The sequence below is a fragment of the Pimephales promelas genome, chromosome 7 (assembly GCF_988280905.1).
Source record: "Pimephales promelas chromosome 7, fPimPro1.hap1.1, whole genome shotgun sequence".
NCBI classification, from domain to species: domain Eukaryota; kingdom Metazoa; phylum Chordata; class Actinopteri; order Cypriniformes; family Leuciscidae; genus Pimephales; species Pimephales promelas.
The window spans coordinates 26,367,426-26,385,625 of NC_142775.1; the positions used below are offsets into that span (position 1 = coordinate 26,367,426).

Genomic DNA, 18,200 nt, shown 5'->3' on the forward strand with positions numbered 1-18,200 from the left:
AGCTGATGTTATTGAGTTAAACAATGCTGTGTACCTGGTGAAGGCACACTAGTGTATAAAGCGCTTCTCCAGCTGCTACTGTCATCTCAGTGTTGTGCTTCTGGAGCACAAGCATGTCAAACACCAGCTATGGGGGGGAGAGAGAGTGAGCACACATTATTAATTCACATATTTTATACATGTGTATTAACCTCAGACAATTACAGATTAGAATGAAGGTTAGTGACCCATTGGATCTTGTTTTGTTTTTTTCCACATTCTGAGAAAATATTGAGTAAAATGTGTTCACTTCAGTTAAATGTTCTCTTTTGCTGTTGTTTGAAGTATTCTACAGTTTAAATATTTGGGGTCAGTGAGACAAAATAAAAGAAAAGAAATGAATACTTTTATTCAGCAAGAATGCATTAAATTAATCAGGTGATAAAGACATCAATAAATGTTACAAAAGATTTCAGTTTCAAATAAAATTTGTTCTTTGGATAAACTTCTATTCTAAAATGTTCACACTTTCTAGAAAAAATATCAAGTACAATGCTAATAACAAATGTTTCTTGAGCAGCAAAATCAGCACAGAATAATTTTGGAAAGATCATGTGACTGAAGACTGGAATAATGATGCTAAAAATTCTGTTAAAAATAAATAAATTACATTTTAAAATCTATTAAAGTAGAAAACATAAATAATATTTCACAATTTTATTTTTTTACTGCATGTTTTCAATCAAATAAATTAAGTGCTGGTGAGCAGAGAGACAAAAAAAAATTGTACACTCCAAACTTTAACAATAGTGTGTATCTGCATTAAATTAGCCACAGTTTCTTTTTTAGACATAGCCTGTTATAAACCTGTTGACTCACTTTAAGGAAATGTCGTGTGGCAATAAATAGGGGTGTGTCCTTTTCCTGTGTCTTGGCACACTGCTCAGCCAATGGGGACAGAGCCTCAAGACACAGCTGACTGATCTCTGAGCTCATCCTGCAGTGTGTGTTAAGGAAAAACACAAGGCCATAGACACCATAATTCAACAAAAACTCTCAATGAAGTCAGTGAAATCCAACACAATATGCTTAGCAAGCACATACTTCATTAAAAATTAACATGAAAACATAACTATAAACAGACTTTTTTTATGCGTACACAAAAACAGCAAGGATACGAGGTCATGCCCAGCTCCAGTGAGCACATGAGACTTTTGAAGAGTTCCTCAGGCAACTGAGGAATCTTCTCTGGGAAAATCTCACAGATGAAGGTGATGAGCTTATAATACTGGTTACACAGAGACGGGAACTGGGTACAAGACACAGATGAAGAGAGTATTTCAGAACAGCACTGCACCTTTTACTTCAAACATCTGTGTTTGTAATGAACATCTGAGTATTTATCAAAATACAGGTTGAAAGTTGTACCTTAAGCAAGTCCTGAGACATGAGGGGCAGCACAATATTCACCCCATACAGCACCACATCAGCAGCAGATACAGCCCGTCCAGCACCGGAACTCTGCTCCTGCCCGCGAAACACCTCATCTGCACACATAACACAATTACTCTTTATCTCACACGAAGTGACTCACGAGGTACAACGTGAATAATGTTAATCGTGAATGAGCGCTCGTACCGGTGTCGCTAAAGTCGATGAACTCTTTGGACAGCAGGTTGGTGAGGAGCTCCATGATAAGCAGAAGGTCCTGGTACTGATCCTCCTCTCCGGCCACATCTAGTCTCTTGCGCCCCAGATTGTTCTTAGAGTAGACCTGGAGCAAGGTCAAGCACACCTCGTACAGTTTCATAGACTTAGTCTGTGGAGAAAGAGACAGGGTGTGCTCAAAAATCATAAAATACATTTAGGATGTATATACATTGTATATAACGCAAGGCAAATAGTGCACGTGGAAGAATATATCCAAAATGTGAAATGTGTGGTCACAGAATCAATGCAAGCGTGAATGTCTCACCTCCCCCAAGTAGCAGATTTGTTTGTGAGCCACTTCCACAAACACCTCTATGATGAGGTTGACCGTTTCCGGTGAGTTTCTGTAGACCTCCATGAGGCCGATGCAGCTGGACAGGAAGTCCATGAGGAAGCTGAAGAGAGATGAGACGTTGTCGATCTGCGTTGCTTCAGCTATGCCGCACAGAGCTTCCAGAGTGGCCACAATCTCCTGCTTCACAGCCTCCTCTTGACAGATCTGAGCGAAGTTCTCTTGGTTAATGAGGTTTAGGAAGCGCTGCTGAAGTGGATGCAGTACCTGCAGTGCAGAGACAAAAAGAGTAATGAGGCAGCATTTGTATAAACTCCTGCTTTATCTTGTGTTCTCATCAGCAATAATTCTTGGGCTTCCTTCAAAACATTTCTCTAGAATCATTTTTTTTCTGACCTCAGCCCAGTATTGCTGTTTGGTATCAGAATCCATGTGAGCAAAGCCGCCCAGGACCAGAGCCTTCATCAGAGTCCGCTGGACTGAGCTGGACAGCATATGTAAGGGAGGACTGCGACTGGCAAACTGCTTAGCCAAGTTCCACCAGTTCTCACACTGCACAACAATGTTCGCCCTGAAACGTGAGAGAGGAAAGTTAAGATAAACAGATATACAAGACAAACTTATACATCATCATGTGAGCAGATTTTATTGAACAGCTTAAGGAATAGTTCACCCAGAAATCATGAATTACAGACCTGTATGACGCTCAAATGTGTTGAATTGATATTATTGATGAGATATGCAAGACATGCCAAGTTTGAATATGCTCATACACTAGCATTCAAAAGTTTGGGCTCAGTAAAATACTTTTTTGCAGCAGGGATGCATTACATTAACAGTAAACGTATAACTTTACAAGAATTGTATTTCTAAAAAAAATCCTGTAATAAATGTATCTTCCACAAAAATATTAAAGCAGCACAACTGTTTTGAACATTTATAATAAGAAATGTTTCTTGAGGAGCATATCAACATAATTTAGAATAATTTCTGAAGGATCATGTGACACTGAAGACTGGAATATTGGAGTAAATGTTTTAAAATAGTAAAAATAATTTAATTTGTAACAGTATTTAACAATATTACAGTTTTACTGTGTTTTTGATAAAATAAATGCAGCTTTAGCAAAACTTTTCAAAAAATCTTGCAAACCCAAACCTTTGAATGGTAGGTATTTGAATGAGATTAAAGAGTGACAATGGACTTTCTTATGGAAGAATTAGAATATAGTAAACAAGTCGTATGTACAACAATCATGGTGTTTTTTTTTTTTGTGTGTGTGCTCGACAATACCTTAATGGAAAAGAGCTGCATTCTGTTCACCCAAAAATGAAAATTGTCTCATTACTCACCTTCATATCGTTCCAAATCCATAAGACCTTTGTTCATCTTCAGAACATAAATTAAGATATTTTTGATGAAATCCAAGAGCTTTCTGACCCCCACTCCCCATGAACTGCAACGTTGTTAACAATTTCAAGGCCTAGTAAGGTAGTTAAGACATTGTTAAAATAGTCCATGTGACTAAAAGAAGTTCAACCTTAATATTAGGAAGGATCAACAATACTTTTTGTGCTAAAAAAATGGATCAGAAAGCTCTCGGATTTCATAAAAAAATATCTTATTTTGTGTTCCGAAGTTGAACCGAGGAATTACTGGTTTGGAACGACATTTTTGGGTGAACTATCCCTTTAGAGTCTCTTGTTAATGGGTTTAGAATGACTTGAGTGTGAAATTATTCCTTCAATGTAATTGCTTAAAAAAAGATTTGCAATGATACAGAGTGCAATTTATAGTGAATTTAATTTCTATTTATTCATGTACTCTAGACTTTCAGATGCAATGCCATAATTCCACCAGCAGGTGGGGCTCATTAAAATCATTTGGTCTCGTCTCAACTGAAGGTATATGAAGACATCAGCACAAACCACTGGGTCCCTTGAGCCTGTCAGTGAGCAGCTGTCCTGCAGGGCGCTTAGCTAATTAGACACATATTTAGCTCTCATACACATTACTCCAGCAGGCAGACACAAACCTCTCTCTCTTCTCAACCAGAGTCACTAGCAGCTCCACAGTGTCATTAGCCAGCTCAGGCTCAGAGCTCCACACTGACAGATTATTGATCACTTTCTCCAACAGATATCCCACAATCCACTGCGCCCCCTCAGTATCTGCTCCAAACGCTGTGCTGAGGGGCATACTGATCTAAAGAAGAGAAGACAAACACACAGAAGAAGAGATAAAATGTCATACAAAAATGTCTAGGTTGTGTTCCAGGAATCTGTCTGATTTCTAAACAGATCCAAACAGGGATCCCAAAATGCTTTATTCAGACATCGTGCCTGCTGTTTCCATACATCAATCAACCTCATTTTGGCAACTCACTTGGCCGTAGAGTTTCTCGTCCACCAGCAGGTATGTCTTGGCCCAGCGCCGAAGAAACCAGACAATGTCTTTGCCCATCTGAGGACTCAGGAGCCCAGTGAGACTCGCTCTCGTAGCCCGAGATTCCACCTCTGATGTTCTTAGCACCGCCGATAACAACCTGTGACAGAGAGATCGAGAAATGGAAGTGTAAATGTAGCTAAATATACGAGTCAACTGCCAGCAGAACAACCTGAAATAGAATGACAATCTGTTCTTTGCAGGAAAATGAAGGGAGAAGAAAAAACAAGTGTGAGAAATGGCAGAGGGGTTGGAAAGGAGTTCATGGCAGTTCTGTCTAGATGCTTCGAGACTCAACAAAGGCCCACAATAACAAACGGTATCATTCCTTCACACCTCCACTGGTAAAGAAAGAGGACACAAGAAAGGGATTATAGCAGCTTACTGTCCTGGAAGACAGATATCCCACGCTCCCCGTGAAGTGCAGCACCATTAAATGTTTCACATTGTTTGTGAAGATAAAACCCCACTGACATTTCAGAGCTGCGGGGTTGGTGCCTGTTATTGGGAAACACAATCCCTTGGCCCACTGTCTTTCCAAATCCTCTACAGTCTGCTTGCTTTCACCCACCCATCACCAGCCTACGGTCTCTCCAAATCCTTTGACCTCCACATCGCCCCCCATTCAAATTCTCCATCCCTCCCCTACCCATCAACTCTGCGCCCTTCCAATCTTTCAATCCTCACCTCTATCCCATTCCACAATTTTGGAATAACTCCATCCATTAAGACCAAATCAGATTACAGGCAGATTTTTACTGACAATGCCACTAGGTCTCTATGAGACCCTACCAGTAACCACATAAACAGCTTCTACATCATTAAAATTACACTATTCATTCAATTCACAGTCTGTACCCCATTCCAATCAGATTAGAATCAGATCAAATATCTACTTGGAAATGCCAGGGGAAAAAAACCCTGTGTGTGTTTAAGCAGAACATGTCCCTTGATCCTTCCCCATTCAAATTATTTTTAATAAAAAAAAAAAAAAATACTAGTTAATTATTAAGTTATATATATATATATATATATATATATATATGTGTGTGTGTGTGTGTGTGTGTGTGTGTGTGCACGTACAACATTTAATAACATTTTAATTCGTTTTATTATTTACATTTTCTTTTTCTTATTTTATTTTCTTATTTTATCTTATTTCTTATATTATTATTGTTGTTATTTAATAATAATAATAACTAAAATCAATAATAAAACAATAAAAATACATAATTTTACACACAAAAAAGCCTTTAATATAACAACAGTGCACATAGACCTTGAGGAAAAAGAAAGAAGAGAGAAAAAAAAAATCAACAAGGAAATAGCTTCTGAACACACTCCCCTATGACCCTGGGCTCTGAGTGGCACCTGGCCTGACTCTAATTGAATAATGTGTGGGGAGTGGTGTTGCAGGATTGGCGGGCGCCGGGGCCACTAGAGGGCTGCTGTTCGCGTGGCAGGCCTTGCTGGGCACGTGCCAGGGCATTCCCCGCTGGGCGAACGAACTGCAGATCAAACGGCCTGTGCTACACCAAGCCTGCTCACTCCAGCAGCATTTCTGAGTAATAAACTTTAAATATGAGGAGGCTTAAATCACCAAGTCATTGTTACTGTAGACAGCAAAATCAGCCAACAGCTGGCTGGATAATAGGTTTGCTTGTTTTATGCTCGTCTCTTATTCTCACCAAGGCTGTAATTATTTGATCAAAAATAAATAATGGGCGGTAAATAATGGCCCAAATAACAGTAAATAAATGAGTGCAAACCTTAGCAAATCACCTCGCATCCTTCCTTCAAATACTCTCCTCCCGTAAATATTGTGTCCGAATGGGAAACTACATATGCAATAATGTCAGCCGCAAAAACAACCTTGTCCATGCCTTGAGCACAATTTTTTTACTGCATGTCTTCAGTAAGTCCTGACAGTATTTTGTTAACGCCAAAAGAGCATTAAGCTGGCACAAGCTGTTAGTAAGTCTGGCCCCTATTCTATTATGAATCTCTGTGGCAAATGTATAAAAGAAGAGAATGTTGTGCAAAATAGATGGGTGTAACAAAAGAGGAGGAAAAAACTGACAGTGTAGTGTATTTTTATACTCCATCTACTAGAAACAATTATGACAAGCATCTATATTAAGAGGCAAAGCACTCTACAAACCTACTGTATGTTCATTTTTACCATGGCATCTTCCTAAAAAAAATATTAAATTTGGCACACTTATAGGGTACATTATGAAAAGTCATTTGATCAAATATGGGGTCTGTCCCTCTAAAGCAGGGATGGGGAACGTTGATCCTGGAGGGCCACTGTCCTGCAGAGTTTAGCTCTAACTCTAAATCAAAAATACCTGAAGCTAATCAAGGTGTTAAGGATTACTGAAGTTACACGCAGCTAAAAGTTTTTTTCAGGGTTGGAGCTAAACTCTGCAGGACTGTGGCCCGCCAGGATCAATGTTCCCCACCCCTGCTCTAAAGTCACTATCAAATTTCACATCCATTTTCACTAATAACTTTTGAACTTAATGTAGAAAGTTGATTCAAGTTTAACATGTGGTGATCAGTGATTTCCAACCCAACTAGATTTTCGAAAAAACAGTCAACCAACTCCTACAGCCAAAATTTGGCAAATATCATCTTCATGGTTGTAAAAAGTAAATTGAAAGCTTTTGATAAATCAAACCACTCGCATATAATTTACATTAATGAGGATCCCATACAAGTGAGGGTGTATCTTAGTACAATGCAGTGCACAGAATCAACTTGAAAGAACTAAAAAATAAGAACAAAAAGGAAACCTTCTGAATAATATTGCCTGAAAAATTGGAATGAAAGGAAATCATAGCGTGATTATCAACAAACCTGAATCTTCTCTATAGATTAATGACACACTGGCTCATGTTTACTGTGAGGACTCTTTACCTGATAACGGAATCTGTCCTGTTGCATCCTGGGATGGAGGTGGCCTTCTCTCCAGGAGAGCCGAGGAGCTGCAGTGTAGTGTTGATATCAACTTCAGTCGAGTGTTTGATAGAGTACTCCATCACTTCTGAAGGTATCATTGGTGTCTCACCCTGAGGGTCATCAGCCAAGAGGTAGCCTGTTAAAACACCATAAGACTTCAGAAATAATGTCCAGTTGTGTATGAATGAACACTGAGGTTTAACCTGACACAATAAAATTACCTGATTGAATGGAAACCTGTATAGATATATGAGGTTAAACATGCTACTCACATTTGTGAGTGAAAACGAGCGAGAAACAATAATGACAAAATGTTATTTTTTGGGTGAACTTATTCCCTTTGAGGATGACACAGACCTGACACTAATATGAGCCAATGAATGTCTTCGTAAAGGTCATCTAGAACTTTCCGGTCCACTGTGCCTGGGTCTGCAGTTGCCATGAGGTGCTGTTGGTGTCTCTGGAGCTGCCCGTGAAGCCGTGTGACTCTGTCCTCCAACAAACTGAAGACAGATGGGAAATGTAAGGCTCACAGTGGTCATTACAACGGTTTCTCTAAAGAGGAGTATGTGTTTCTGTACCCTGTGAGAAGAGGTATACAGTGGTCTGCAGCGATGCGGCCCAACATGCCGATACTGGCCAGCTGATCTGAGAACAGCTCTCGGTCGTCCTCCTGTAGCTCATTTATTTCTTCCTCTTCATGAGAAGCGACACCATTTGCAGTCTAAAAAGACAAAGCGTATGAATAAAACCATGTGCGGGAGCGGCTGTGTTTCCTTCAAAAAATTCCCTGGCAGAGAGAGATTCTTTCAAGGAAATCAGTTTTAGACATTTGTTGCGTTTCAAACTTTTCCATTTGAATTAAGATGAAAAGCAAACCACAAAGTCAACAACAACAAAAAATTCTTAGAAAAGCAACAAATTACCAATAAATTGGAAAGTAAAAGACATTTTGGCAATGTTAACAACAGATAATATTTAACATGGTGAGAAAGCGGTGTTTGGGTGTGAAGGTGAATAAACGCAGTTGTTCTGACCAGGTTTCTCGTGCCGTCGGGAGCTGCGAGATGACACTGGATGTAGGAGTTGAAGACCTGCACAGCGGGCTGGACGAAGCAGCCCCGGGGGAAGTGCTCATCCTCCTGCACTAACGTAAGCCAGGACTCCAGCAGCTTATCATATGCCTCCATGTACACCATGTCATCCTTATCCAGCTTGAGACAAAGATACGGATGTGATTTTAATGTCACATGATGCATCCCTTTGGTACATTCCAAGAACATTGCCCAGATAAAAATATTGAATCCAAATATTTAATGTGTATACATTGTTACCCTGATGTTAAAAAGCTTAAATGTACATATTATTTTTAATAGTACCTGCTATATACATTATAATAATAATTACATACATTTTTGTGTGATTCATGACCATATACTGAACATTTTTTAAATACTAATATATGCTACTGTTTAAAAGGTTGGGTCAGGTAAGCTTTTTTAACACTATTATTCAGAGAGGATGCAATCAATTGATTATGTTTTAAAAGATTTCTATCAAATAAATGCTGTTTTTGTATTTATTACTTTCTATGCATCTAAAAGTCCTCAAACATACCACAGTTTCAACAAAAATATTAAGCAGCACAACTGTTTTCAACTGATAACAGTTATTTTAAATTGCAGTATTTCACAATATTACTGTTTTGCTCTATTTGTAAATCAAACAAATGCAGTCTTGAGGAGCATAAGAGATTTAAAATAAAAAATAAAAATCAAAAAAAAAAAATCTTCCAACCCAAACTTAATAAATCGTACAAAAAAAAAAAACCAAACAAACCAACCGCAAACTAATAAAAACATGTGAAACTTAAGTGTCCAGCCGTAAAATATGGGTGTGAAAAAGTACTCTGGTTAAATAGTTTTATTTTTCCTTTAAATACAATAAAAAGTCTGCTGTGACAGAGCAGTAGCAGTATAAAAAAAATAATGAGTTTGACATTATTCACAGACCTCAGTTACTCTCTAAAGTGTGATTGGAGTCTGTTGTGACACAAAAGCAGTACTCACCACCTCCTCAAGGGCGGCGCTGCGACCAAAGGAACATGTGAGCAGAGTGAGACAGTTAATGAAAGAGGCGAAGAGTTCGTTTGGGAGGGCGGTCAGAACGCTTCGGGGAAATGTGCTGATGAGGTTACTGATGATGCTGGAGATACCCACGGCCTCTGAATCTTCAATCTCAATCCTGTCAGAGGGTGAAAAAGACAGAACAATAATGTACTTACAGTGGCAATCCTGTCCCTTAGAGGGTCTTCCCACAACCTGGAAGTGTATCCGGAAGTGTAAGATAGAGCATCAGCCTGCAGTGGTCCGGTTTCATGACCGGTGTTTCAGTTTCACTGAAAATCTTTGTCTATAAGCACAAATACCTCAGCTGCTATGAAGGGAGACTTGTGATTTCAACCACAACATCGACCTGCCGTTGTGCTGGCACACTACATGGATTCTGGGAACACAAGAGTTTTTTCCCTCAGAAAGAGCAGTCGAGGTCTGCCTTTCTTTACGCTCCCAACTGCGGCTTTAACCCATATCAGATGGATTTAAATTGTAAGCAGAAAAGTTCAATCACGGCAGATTGGCAGACCTGCCGCATGGTTTTCCGATGATGCAACTGGAAAAATGCTCCAGGAATAGGTGATTACAGAATGGCAGAGACAGAGAGAGGGAGGAGTGGGGAGAAAGAGACCCCGACTCACTACGCCTACTTGTTCTCAAATTCCAAACAGCAGTGTATGAGAGAATGTGTGTGTTATTTAAAGCGGCGGAGACATCAATCCATCTTTATAGACATTCGAGAATTTACAATGTGGGTACTTGCAGAACTATGCCAACAGTGTCAAAACTTAACTAATTTATAATTTTGAGCCCCAGAAAGGACTTGCATTATAAGTAAATTTTTTCTCCATTTATGTTTCTAGCATAAACTACTCAAGTAAATGAATAAATAAATAAGATATGTCATTCTATGAACATAAATGGAGAACAGTAGTAGTAATATTTTTATTTATTTAACCAAGCACTTCAGGGGCATTTTTGCTCCCAGACTCTAATTATATGGGTTAGTAGTTTTTTAATTTTCTAACCCTGCTCTTTGGTAGAATCTCCCTGTCAAGAATACGCCTGGGTCATATCCTCAAAAATCAAAAGAATGAAATTACATTTTACATAAAATAATTAATCCTATATTTTTAAGGTCATTAAAGCTGAAGTCCAGCCTTTTTCCTCTTTGTCGCCATCTCTATTCGAAATTTGCAATTGCAGTCATTTGCGGAATTATCAACTTTACGCGAGTTGTACTTCAAAACCCTCGACGTGGCACAGCGCAGATGAAGACAATGTTTGAGGATAGTGTGAGGCTGTCGCAGATGTGGATACTGTTGAACATTAACGGCGCAAAGACATGCTCGAATCTCCCGTGGAAATCCACCAGTTCCACTGGAATTAAAAACATTATTACAAGCTTAACGCTTTGAATCGAGCTAAGGCAAGCAGACAGTTTTGAACACTGGCTGGTTATGTATTTTATAAAATATGTATTTTGTATCATTTTTAACCCCCCCCCCCCCCCAAAAAAAAAAAAGGTATGGACTTGTTTTGCATTGCTGTACTTTTTTTTAATCAATGGTCTTAAAATAACAACACACAATATGATTTATTTTATGGATTAAAATGTTTGTGGGATGAAATGTGACCTAGGCGTGTTTTCATATGTACATTAGACAACTACTATGCAGTGATCTTACAATTCAAAAAATACGTTTGTGAATAGGAAGCACATCAAGCACACAGTGCAGCACATGACCGAAGGTCTCAGAGAAACGCACCCATTGATCATGTTGAGCAATCCCTCTACCAGGTGGGCCAGGTAGGTCACCTGAGCGTTCTCATCAGGGAAGATGGGGCCATGCATGGAGGCCAGCTGGGCTAGGCACTGAAGGGAATCCTGTGCCATGTCCGAGTCCTCTCTGATCTTCCTGTGCACCTACAAGACAGAGAAAACAAGAGAGATGGGCTGAAACAAGTGCCATTTCATGACTCATTTCGCTGACGTAAACCAATCCTATTTTCAAAATCACCATAAAAGGAGCATGTCTGGTATCGGATCATCTCTTCATCTTTTTAAAACTGATTTTCCTATGAACTCAGAGAGTAGATTGCAATGTCTTCATTGACTAACTGATAGAGACCACACAAAAAAATCAAGACATCCAACCAAGGACCAAACGATAAACTTTCAAAACCGACATCCATGCAGCTCACCAACAGACTGAAACGCTTCTCCTCAGGAGACACGATATATCATATCATAATGAGCGTATAAAAGAGAGAATAGAAGCAGTGGAGGTTGGAGAGAACGCATAAGTGACTGTAGGTATATTCTAGTGTTGAAACCAGACAGGCCCCCTCAAAGAGTCCAGGAGGAACTGCAGACCGGCCCATGGGCAGCTGACAAAACACACGGGCTGCGGAGCTCACACAGTCTCTCTGAATCACAGAGAAAAGCCTCTCTCATTGACATATAAAAACATACTTTGCGTCTCTCTCTCTCTCTCCTTTTTCTTCTGCTCTCTCTTACGCACAGATACACAGGTCTGTCTTTGATTTCTCATCTCACGCAAGTCTCTGAAACCTTCTGCTCAGTGGAATAATGAACGGAGGAAAATTGTGGAATAGCCCTCACCTTCGCCAACGGCAAAACTATAGCTTCTTGCCACGGAACAAAACACCTGGCCGCCTCAACCCAAGCCAATCAATCAGATCGGCTTCTCAAACACCAATCCAGTCCGACGGGTTCACGAGGACGTGCGGCATAAAGCGAGAGCTACATGGTCAAAGAGACGGCTAACGTTTCTGAGCGGACTGACTCAAGTCTCCAGCACATATGGTTGTTTGGCACACTCCTTTGCTCTTTTTCTTTCCCAAATCCCTGGAATCTTACTCTCGCTCGTCTGTTCACCAGACGTTCTGGTGGAGATGCTGTGCGAAGAGGTGCACAGAGTCGGATGAAGCCCTCTGAATGATCTGGAAGAATGTGGATGAACCTAAAGTGGCATTTCCTCAACACATACCACCTCCTACAGATACACGGATGAACATCAGCCACTGGGCAAAGTGCTAACGCTAACACACCATAGCACAGCCCTGTCTGCTAGAGCGGTGTGAAATCATCCTCTGAGCTGAAGAAGAGAGGGAGAGGGAGGGAGAGTGAGAGAGAGAGAGAGAGAGAGAGAGAGAAAGAGGGAGGAGGGGAGTGGGGGGCAGATGACAGAGAGAACTGGATAGGGAAAGAGGGAATGAGAGAAGAAAGAAAAGAGTACAAGGCCAATGCTTTGCGAGCAGCATGCTCTGTAAAAACAGCTGCACTAAAGAACATCCACGCCATGTAAACTATGCCAATCGCCTTGAGTCAGACTATAGTTAGAGTCTGGCAGGGGGCGTCTAAATCAAAACAAGACAAGGTAGCTCTCCAAAATGAATGCGAGAGTGAAAAGAGGCAGGCAGACCTATTAATAGAGAAAAGACAAAGCCTTGTGTCTGTCCACGGGGAGGATTAGACCTTCTCCTGCTTTCTATTCTCACTGCTCATTTCTCCAGCTGCATTCAGCGTGTTCAGATCCTGTTACAAAATCAGAGGCTACAATCAATCACCTTACGACAGCGTTATACTCAAAGTGCCATAACAAGCCCTGATTGTGTTTATACCATAAACAAACCACGCACATGCTCTGAGTCAGAATCTGATCTCAGCTTCTAAAACTCTTTGCCTAGCGCTAAACATGTGGGTGACTCTCATGAAACTTGTCAAGAATAAAAGGTGCGGCCCAAAATAAACTATAAAAGAATGCATACTAAATAAATCAAAATACAATAAATGCCAAGGAACTGATATTTATTTGTTTTAATTGACATTCTCAAATGAATAAATGGTCTCATTCTCATTGCTGAAATACAAATTTAATAAATTAAACAAAAAGAAATCTTTATGAAATCATTTTTGAAACAGTATTTACAATAAAAATACTATATTGAATCTCAAAAAAAGAATTTATAAAACAAATTATATATAATACATAAATAATTCTTTAAATGTACATTTTATAAATACTATAATGAGAATAAATACTGAAAATAATGGGAATCATTCTTAAAAAAAAAGTCAAATATCTGCACTGTAATGAGAATTCCGGGGACTGTCATGAAAATAAAATGTCACAAGACAGAAATCTTAAGGTCCTACATTTAATATGCTTATTTTTTTGGTAATACAATATATTTTCTTCTTTTTTCAAAAATGTGACACAGACACGGTTTCTTAGTTTCACCCATTTTATGGATGCATAAAAATGTGACTGTTTGTTACTAAATGAGTGAGTGCATGTGAAGACAGGGTGTAAGAACAAACCTAAACTAAAACCACAAACAAAAACACCCTTCAGTCTGTTTGGCTGGTAGGAAAATGTTAGCACAGCTATGGCTTTATTAGGTGCAAAGAGCAAATGAGATTTATTTTAAGTTATGCTTCATTTTCTCTGCTCAGCAAGTTTTCAAACTTCTGAGACGCAATCAAAGAGGCAGAATAAGAGACCCCTCCTCAGACCACCTGAGGGAGGATTTGAGGCTGTTAACAGGGGCTTTGAATCCAGGGTTTATAGTCTAATCCTGCAGCTCATCTCTGGTCACCTCTGACCCCAGCAGCGCGTGTCTGGACGCCCCCTCGTCTGTTCAGGGCACAGCTGAGAAGTGAGGACCAACAGCTGACGGGCCAGCATACACACAGAGACACCGCTGACAGGCCGACACACGCACCCTCCCCTTCAATAATTTACCCTTACACACACAGATCCCCCTGCATGGGCGTAGAAAAACAACAAGCGCACCACACACAGCTACAAGGAGACTCGAAAAGACACACAGAGGGTGTGACAGCTGACCACTCTTCATCCTTTAACAAAAACATTCCCCTCACTCACTGTAAATACCACTAAATATCACATGGCCCAAACAACACCCCAAGAGACCAGCACAAAACCACTGAACATCATGCTCAGCGCCAAACTCATTCAATACCAAATGTATTTTGCATTCTATAAGAGTCATGGTCTAAACACTAATGCAAGTGTTCTGAATCTGTTCGAATCTGGTTTGCAATTGTTCCTGGTCTTGTTCACCTCTCTATCTTCACCTATTCTATATTGTACTGTCAATAGAAATGTCAAGAAGCCAATATTTACACTACAATTCAAAACTCTGGTATTGTTAAAATTGTAGTGTTTTTAAAAGAAGTCTCTTAAGCTCACCAAGGCAGCATTAAAATTACATTTAACTTAAAATCCCTATTTTTTTATTGTAATATTTTAAAATGTAATTTATTCCTGTGATGGAATTTTCCATCACAGGAAAAAGCTTGCTTTTCAGCATCATTACTCCAATCCTCAGGGTCACATGATTCTTCAGAAATCATGCTAATATGCCGATTAGATGCTCAATAAACATTTATTATATTATTATTATCAATGTTGAAAACAATCGAGCTGCTTAATATTATTGGAAGAAAAAAAAACGCAATATATGTTTTCAGGATTTGTTGAAAGTTCAAAAGAACAGCTTTCTTTTGTAACATTATAAATGTCCTTCTTTACTTTTACTTCTGAGTATTTACTAAATTGGATGTTTGATATTTTACAACACTGAACCACAGACAATTTAAAATGGCATTTTGACAACAATAACATACTTTAATGTCAAAGTTAAATAGGAATAAAAAATGGGCATAATACTGATTAACTTTCCTTGGTTCTTGTTAACAGTATATTTATCCTGTACATATTATGAAACCACATGTAAAAAGGAAATAAAAATAAATGTAATATGCAAATAAATGTAATACACTTTAGAATCCAACATGCATGTGAAAAAACAAAGGCAAACTATATATCTGGTATTTCAGTGCGCTTCGAACCCATAACACCATATGCCATAAAAGACAAATGAGACACTTATGTTTGAACAGCCCTTGACCTCCAGGTCAACAGAATGACCTTTGTTAAGACGGTGCAGTTTGTCACCAGTTTACAGATTGCAGCCTCTTCTCAGAAAAGGCATGAATGATGAAGCAGCATATTGGCACCTTGTATACTCATTCCTGAGCAGCAGAGTGAAGGAAAGTAACATCTAATAGTGCTGTAGAAACCACCCAAGACTGATGGTGGAAAGTAGAGCATTATTTGGCAGCAGATGCCTCAGGGAAACCGTGCAATGGTAATGGAGTAAGAGCGGAACGCTATTTGGCATGTGCATCACTGATGCCGAGGGTAACCTGACGGAATTGTTCCACACATCATGACCGGAGTCTCACAGGCGAGATGTGAGATGTAATGACCCATTAGACTGAATTTATAATGACTTGAAGGTGTACCGTGCAGAATGCATGCATGACACATGATCTTCTGGAGATAATAGTCTATGCTGCTTTAATATAGTGCACAAAGAAAGGAATTATTTCATTCAGCAGATCAAATATGCAAATAAAATGGTTAATAGGGGAATCCTAATCAAACTATTTTAACAAGAAAAAAAAAAAACATTCACTGCTCTTGACTGGTAACATTAATCAGCAATCTAAAACCGAACAGTAACATCAAAAAGAAACTCTGGATAATGATGGTATAAGATAAATATTGGTCATAACAGATTTGCTACTTAGTACAATTCTAACAGCACTGGATCAGTATTCTTGCATATCTAAATAACATTTTGAGAGAAGAAAAAAAAATTACCTTATTACGTCACATTTTTCCTTGTAATGGTGTCATTATTGCCGTGAGCAACTCACACAAACATAATAGTTGGAAAATGGTTTGCCCTGGGAGAGTTGTGTCACCCAGAGATTCAGTTTCAGATGAAGAGCGCAAATTCACATGTATACACAAGTGCAGAAAGTCATTATATATACTGTACGATACACCCTACCATTTAAAAGTTTGGAGGCAATAAAGGCTTTAATTTTAAATAAATTAACACTTATTTAGCATGCATTAAATTGATGCATTAAATTGATAAACAGTGACAGAAAACATGCTAATGTTACAAAAAATATATTATATATATAAATGTAATATAAATATATATTTTAAATAAATGCTGTTCTTTTGGACTTTCTAATCAAAGAATCCTGAAAAAAAAATGCATCACGGTTTCCACACATATAGCTTTCAATTGTAATATAATATCACAATTTTTTTAATTTTTTTGGTGAGCATAGCAGACTTTAAAAAAGATCTTACTAAGCCAAAACTTTTGAGACAGACAGATTTTTAGATTTTTTTGAGAGCATATTTTTAATTTATATATTCTTTATATATATATTTTCCCCTCAAATCTTCACACAGACCAGACTGGACCGTCTTTGACTCCTGTTTCTAAGGCAACACATGATGAGCATTTACTCATCACAAAAACTGCAGCTCAATTAAATCTAAATGTGCCTTAGATATTATATAAATGCCTTACATATATTTTTTATATCATAGAGATTTTTTACATCTGTATCGATCATTTAATACTGTCTGATGCCATGTCATATGGTCACAACATCAGCGGTAGAGACAATTATTTGAAAGAAAAAAGCAGGAAGAGAACATGAGGAATAAACACTGGGAGAACGCAGGTAATGAATGAGCAATGTCATAAGAAGAGAAAGGAGTAAAAAAAGCAGGTGGTACTCACAGTGAAGAAAAGGTCCATTACTCTGTGGTCTAGAAGAGTTTCCCTCCAGGAATCAGTTGGCTTGAGCATGACATTCTGAGTGGCTTCAAACATGGCAATGTAGTGCCTCCCCAGTGACACCTCAGTTAAGGACAGAACAGACCTGTCAAAGACCTTTGAATTTCTGTCACTTCCCTCTGGCTGTTCCTCCTGGACTATACTAAGAGGAGTATGGAAAACTGATGAAATTAATTTCCCAGAGTCTGTTTTCTATCGCTCTTCTACAGCAGCACCGTTCCTACTGTTCAATCATGCTGTCCCCTCCCACTAAATGTTTACCTCAAAATCTCCCCCTTTCCATATGTAGCCCACTTGGAAAAGTGATGGGGTGGGGGGGTGGGTGAGTGCAACGACAAATGAGAGGAGAACGAGAGAGAGAAAGAGAGAGAGCGAGCCCACAGGAATGTCTGATCAAAGCCAGTTACCGGCAAAGGCCACGCATTCCTCTGGGCCGGACCACAGTCACTCCCAGCAGACAAATGCAAGTGCTCTCTCGCTCACACGCACATTATAGTTTCTGATCATGCCGGCCATATACATAGCTAACTCTAAATCAACATGCACCTATGCTAAATTTTTCATACACTCACCTAAAGAATTATTAGCAACACCATAATAATATTGTATTTGACCCCCTTTCTTCTTCAGAACTGCCTTAATTCTACGTGGCATTGATTCAACAAGGTGCTGAAAGCATTCTTTAGAAATGTTGGCCAATATTAATAGGATAGCATCTTGCAGTTGATGGAGATTTGTGGGATGCATATCCAGGGCACGAAGCTCCCGTTCCACCACATCCCAAAGATGCTCTATTGGGTTGAGATCTGGTGACTGTAGGGGCCATTTTAGTACAGTGAACTCATTACTCAGTACATAACTCTGTCACCTCTGACAACAGATGATTCTAAATTAATATGAAGACATGCATTTTCTGCAAAGTTGCTTTGAAACTAGATGTATTGTGAAAAGCGCTATCAAATAATCAA

General features: G+C 39.0%; 1 protein-coding gene across 1 annotated transcript in view; it reads right to left on the bottom strand.

The window, feature by feature from the left end:
• xpo4 (exportin 4) overlaps positions 1–18,200 on the bottom strand; it is a 30,009-nt gene that overhangs the window by 1,385 nt on the left and 10,424 nt on the right. The window contains exons 7-22 of the mRNA XM_039655789.2: positions 17,176–17,288; positions 11,274–11,431; positions 9,460–9,634; positions 8,428–8,604; positions 7,972–8,114; positions 7,748–7,893; positions 7,349–7,526; positions 4,367–4,526; positions 4,017–4,186; positions 2,378–2,552; positions 1,955–2,248; positions 1,618–1,798; positions 1,408–1,526; positions 1,158–1,288; positions 859–976; positions 35–127 (exon numbers count right to left, since the gene is read on the bottom strand). Of these exons, the coding sequence (XP_039511723.1) occupies positions 35–127; positions 859–976; positions 1,158–1,288; positions 1,408–1,526; positions 1,618–1,798; positions 1,955–2,248; positions 2,378–2,552; positions 4,017–4,186; positions 4,367–4,526; positions 7,349–7,526; positions 7,748–7,893; positions 7,972–8,114; positions 8,428–8,604; positions 9,460–9,634; positions 11,274–11,431; positions 17,176–17,288 (2,531 nt within the window). The remainder of the gene's footprint in view (positions 1–34; positions 128–858; positions 977–1,157; positions 1,289–1,407; positions 1,527–1,617; positions 1,799–1,954; positions 2,249–2,377; positions 2,553–4,016; positions 4,187–4,366; positions 4,527–7,348; positions 7,527–7,747; positions 7,894–7,971; positions 8,115–8,427; positions 8,605–9,459; positions 9,635–11,273; positions 11,432–17,175; positions 17,289–18,200) is intronic.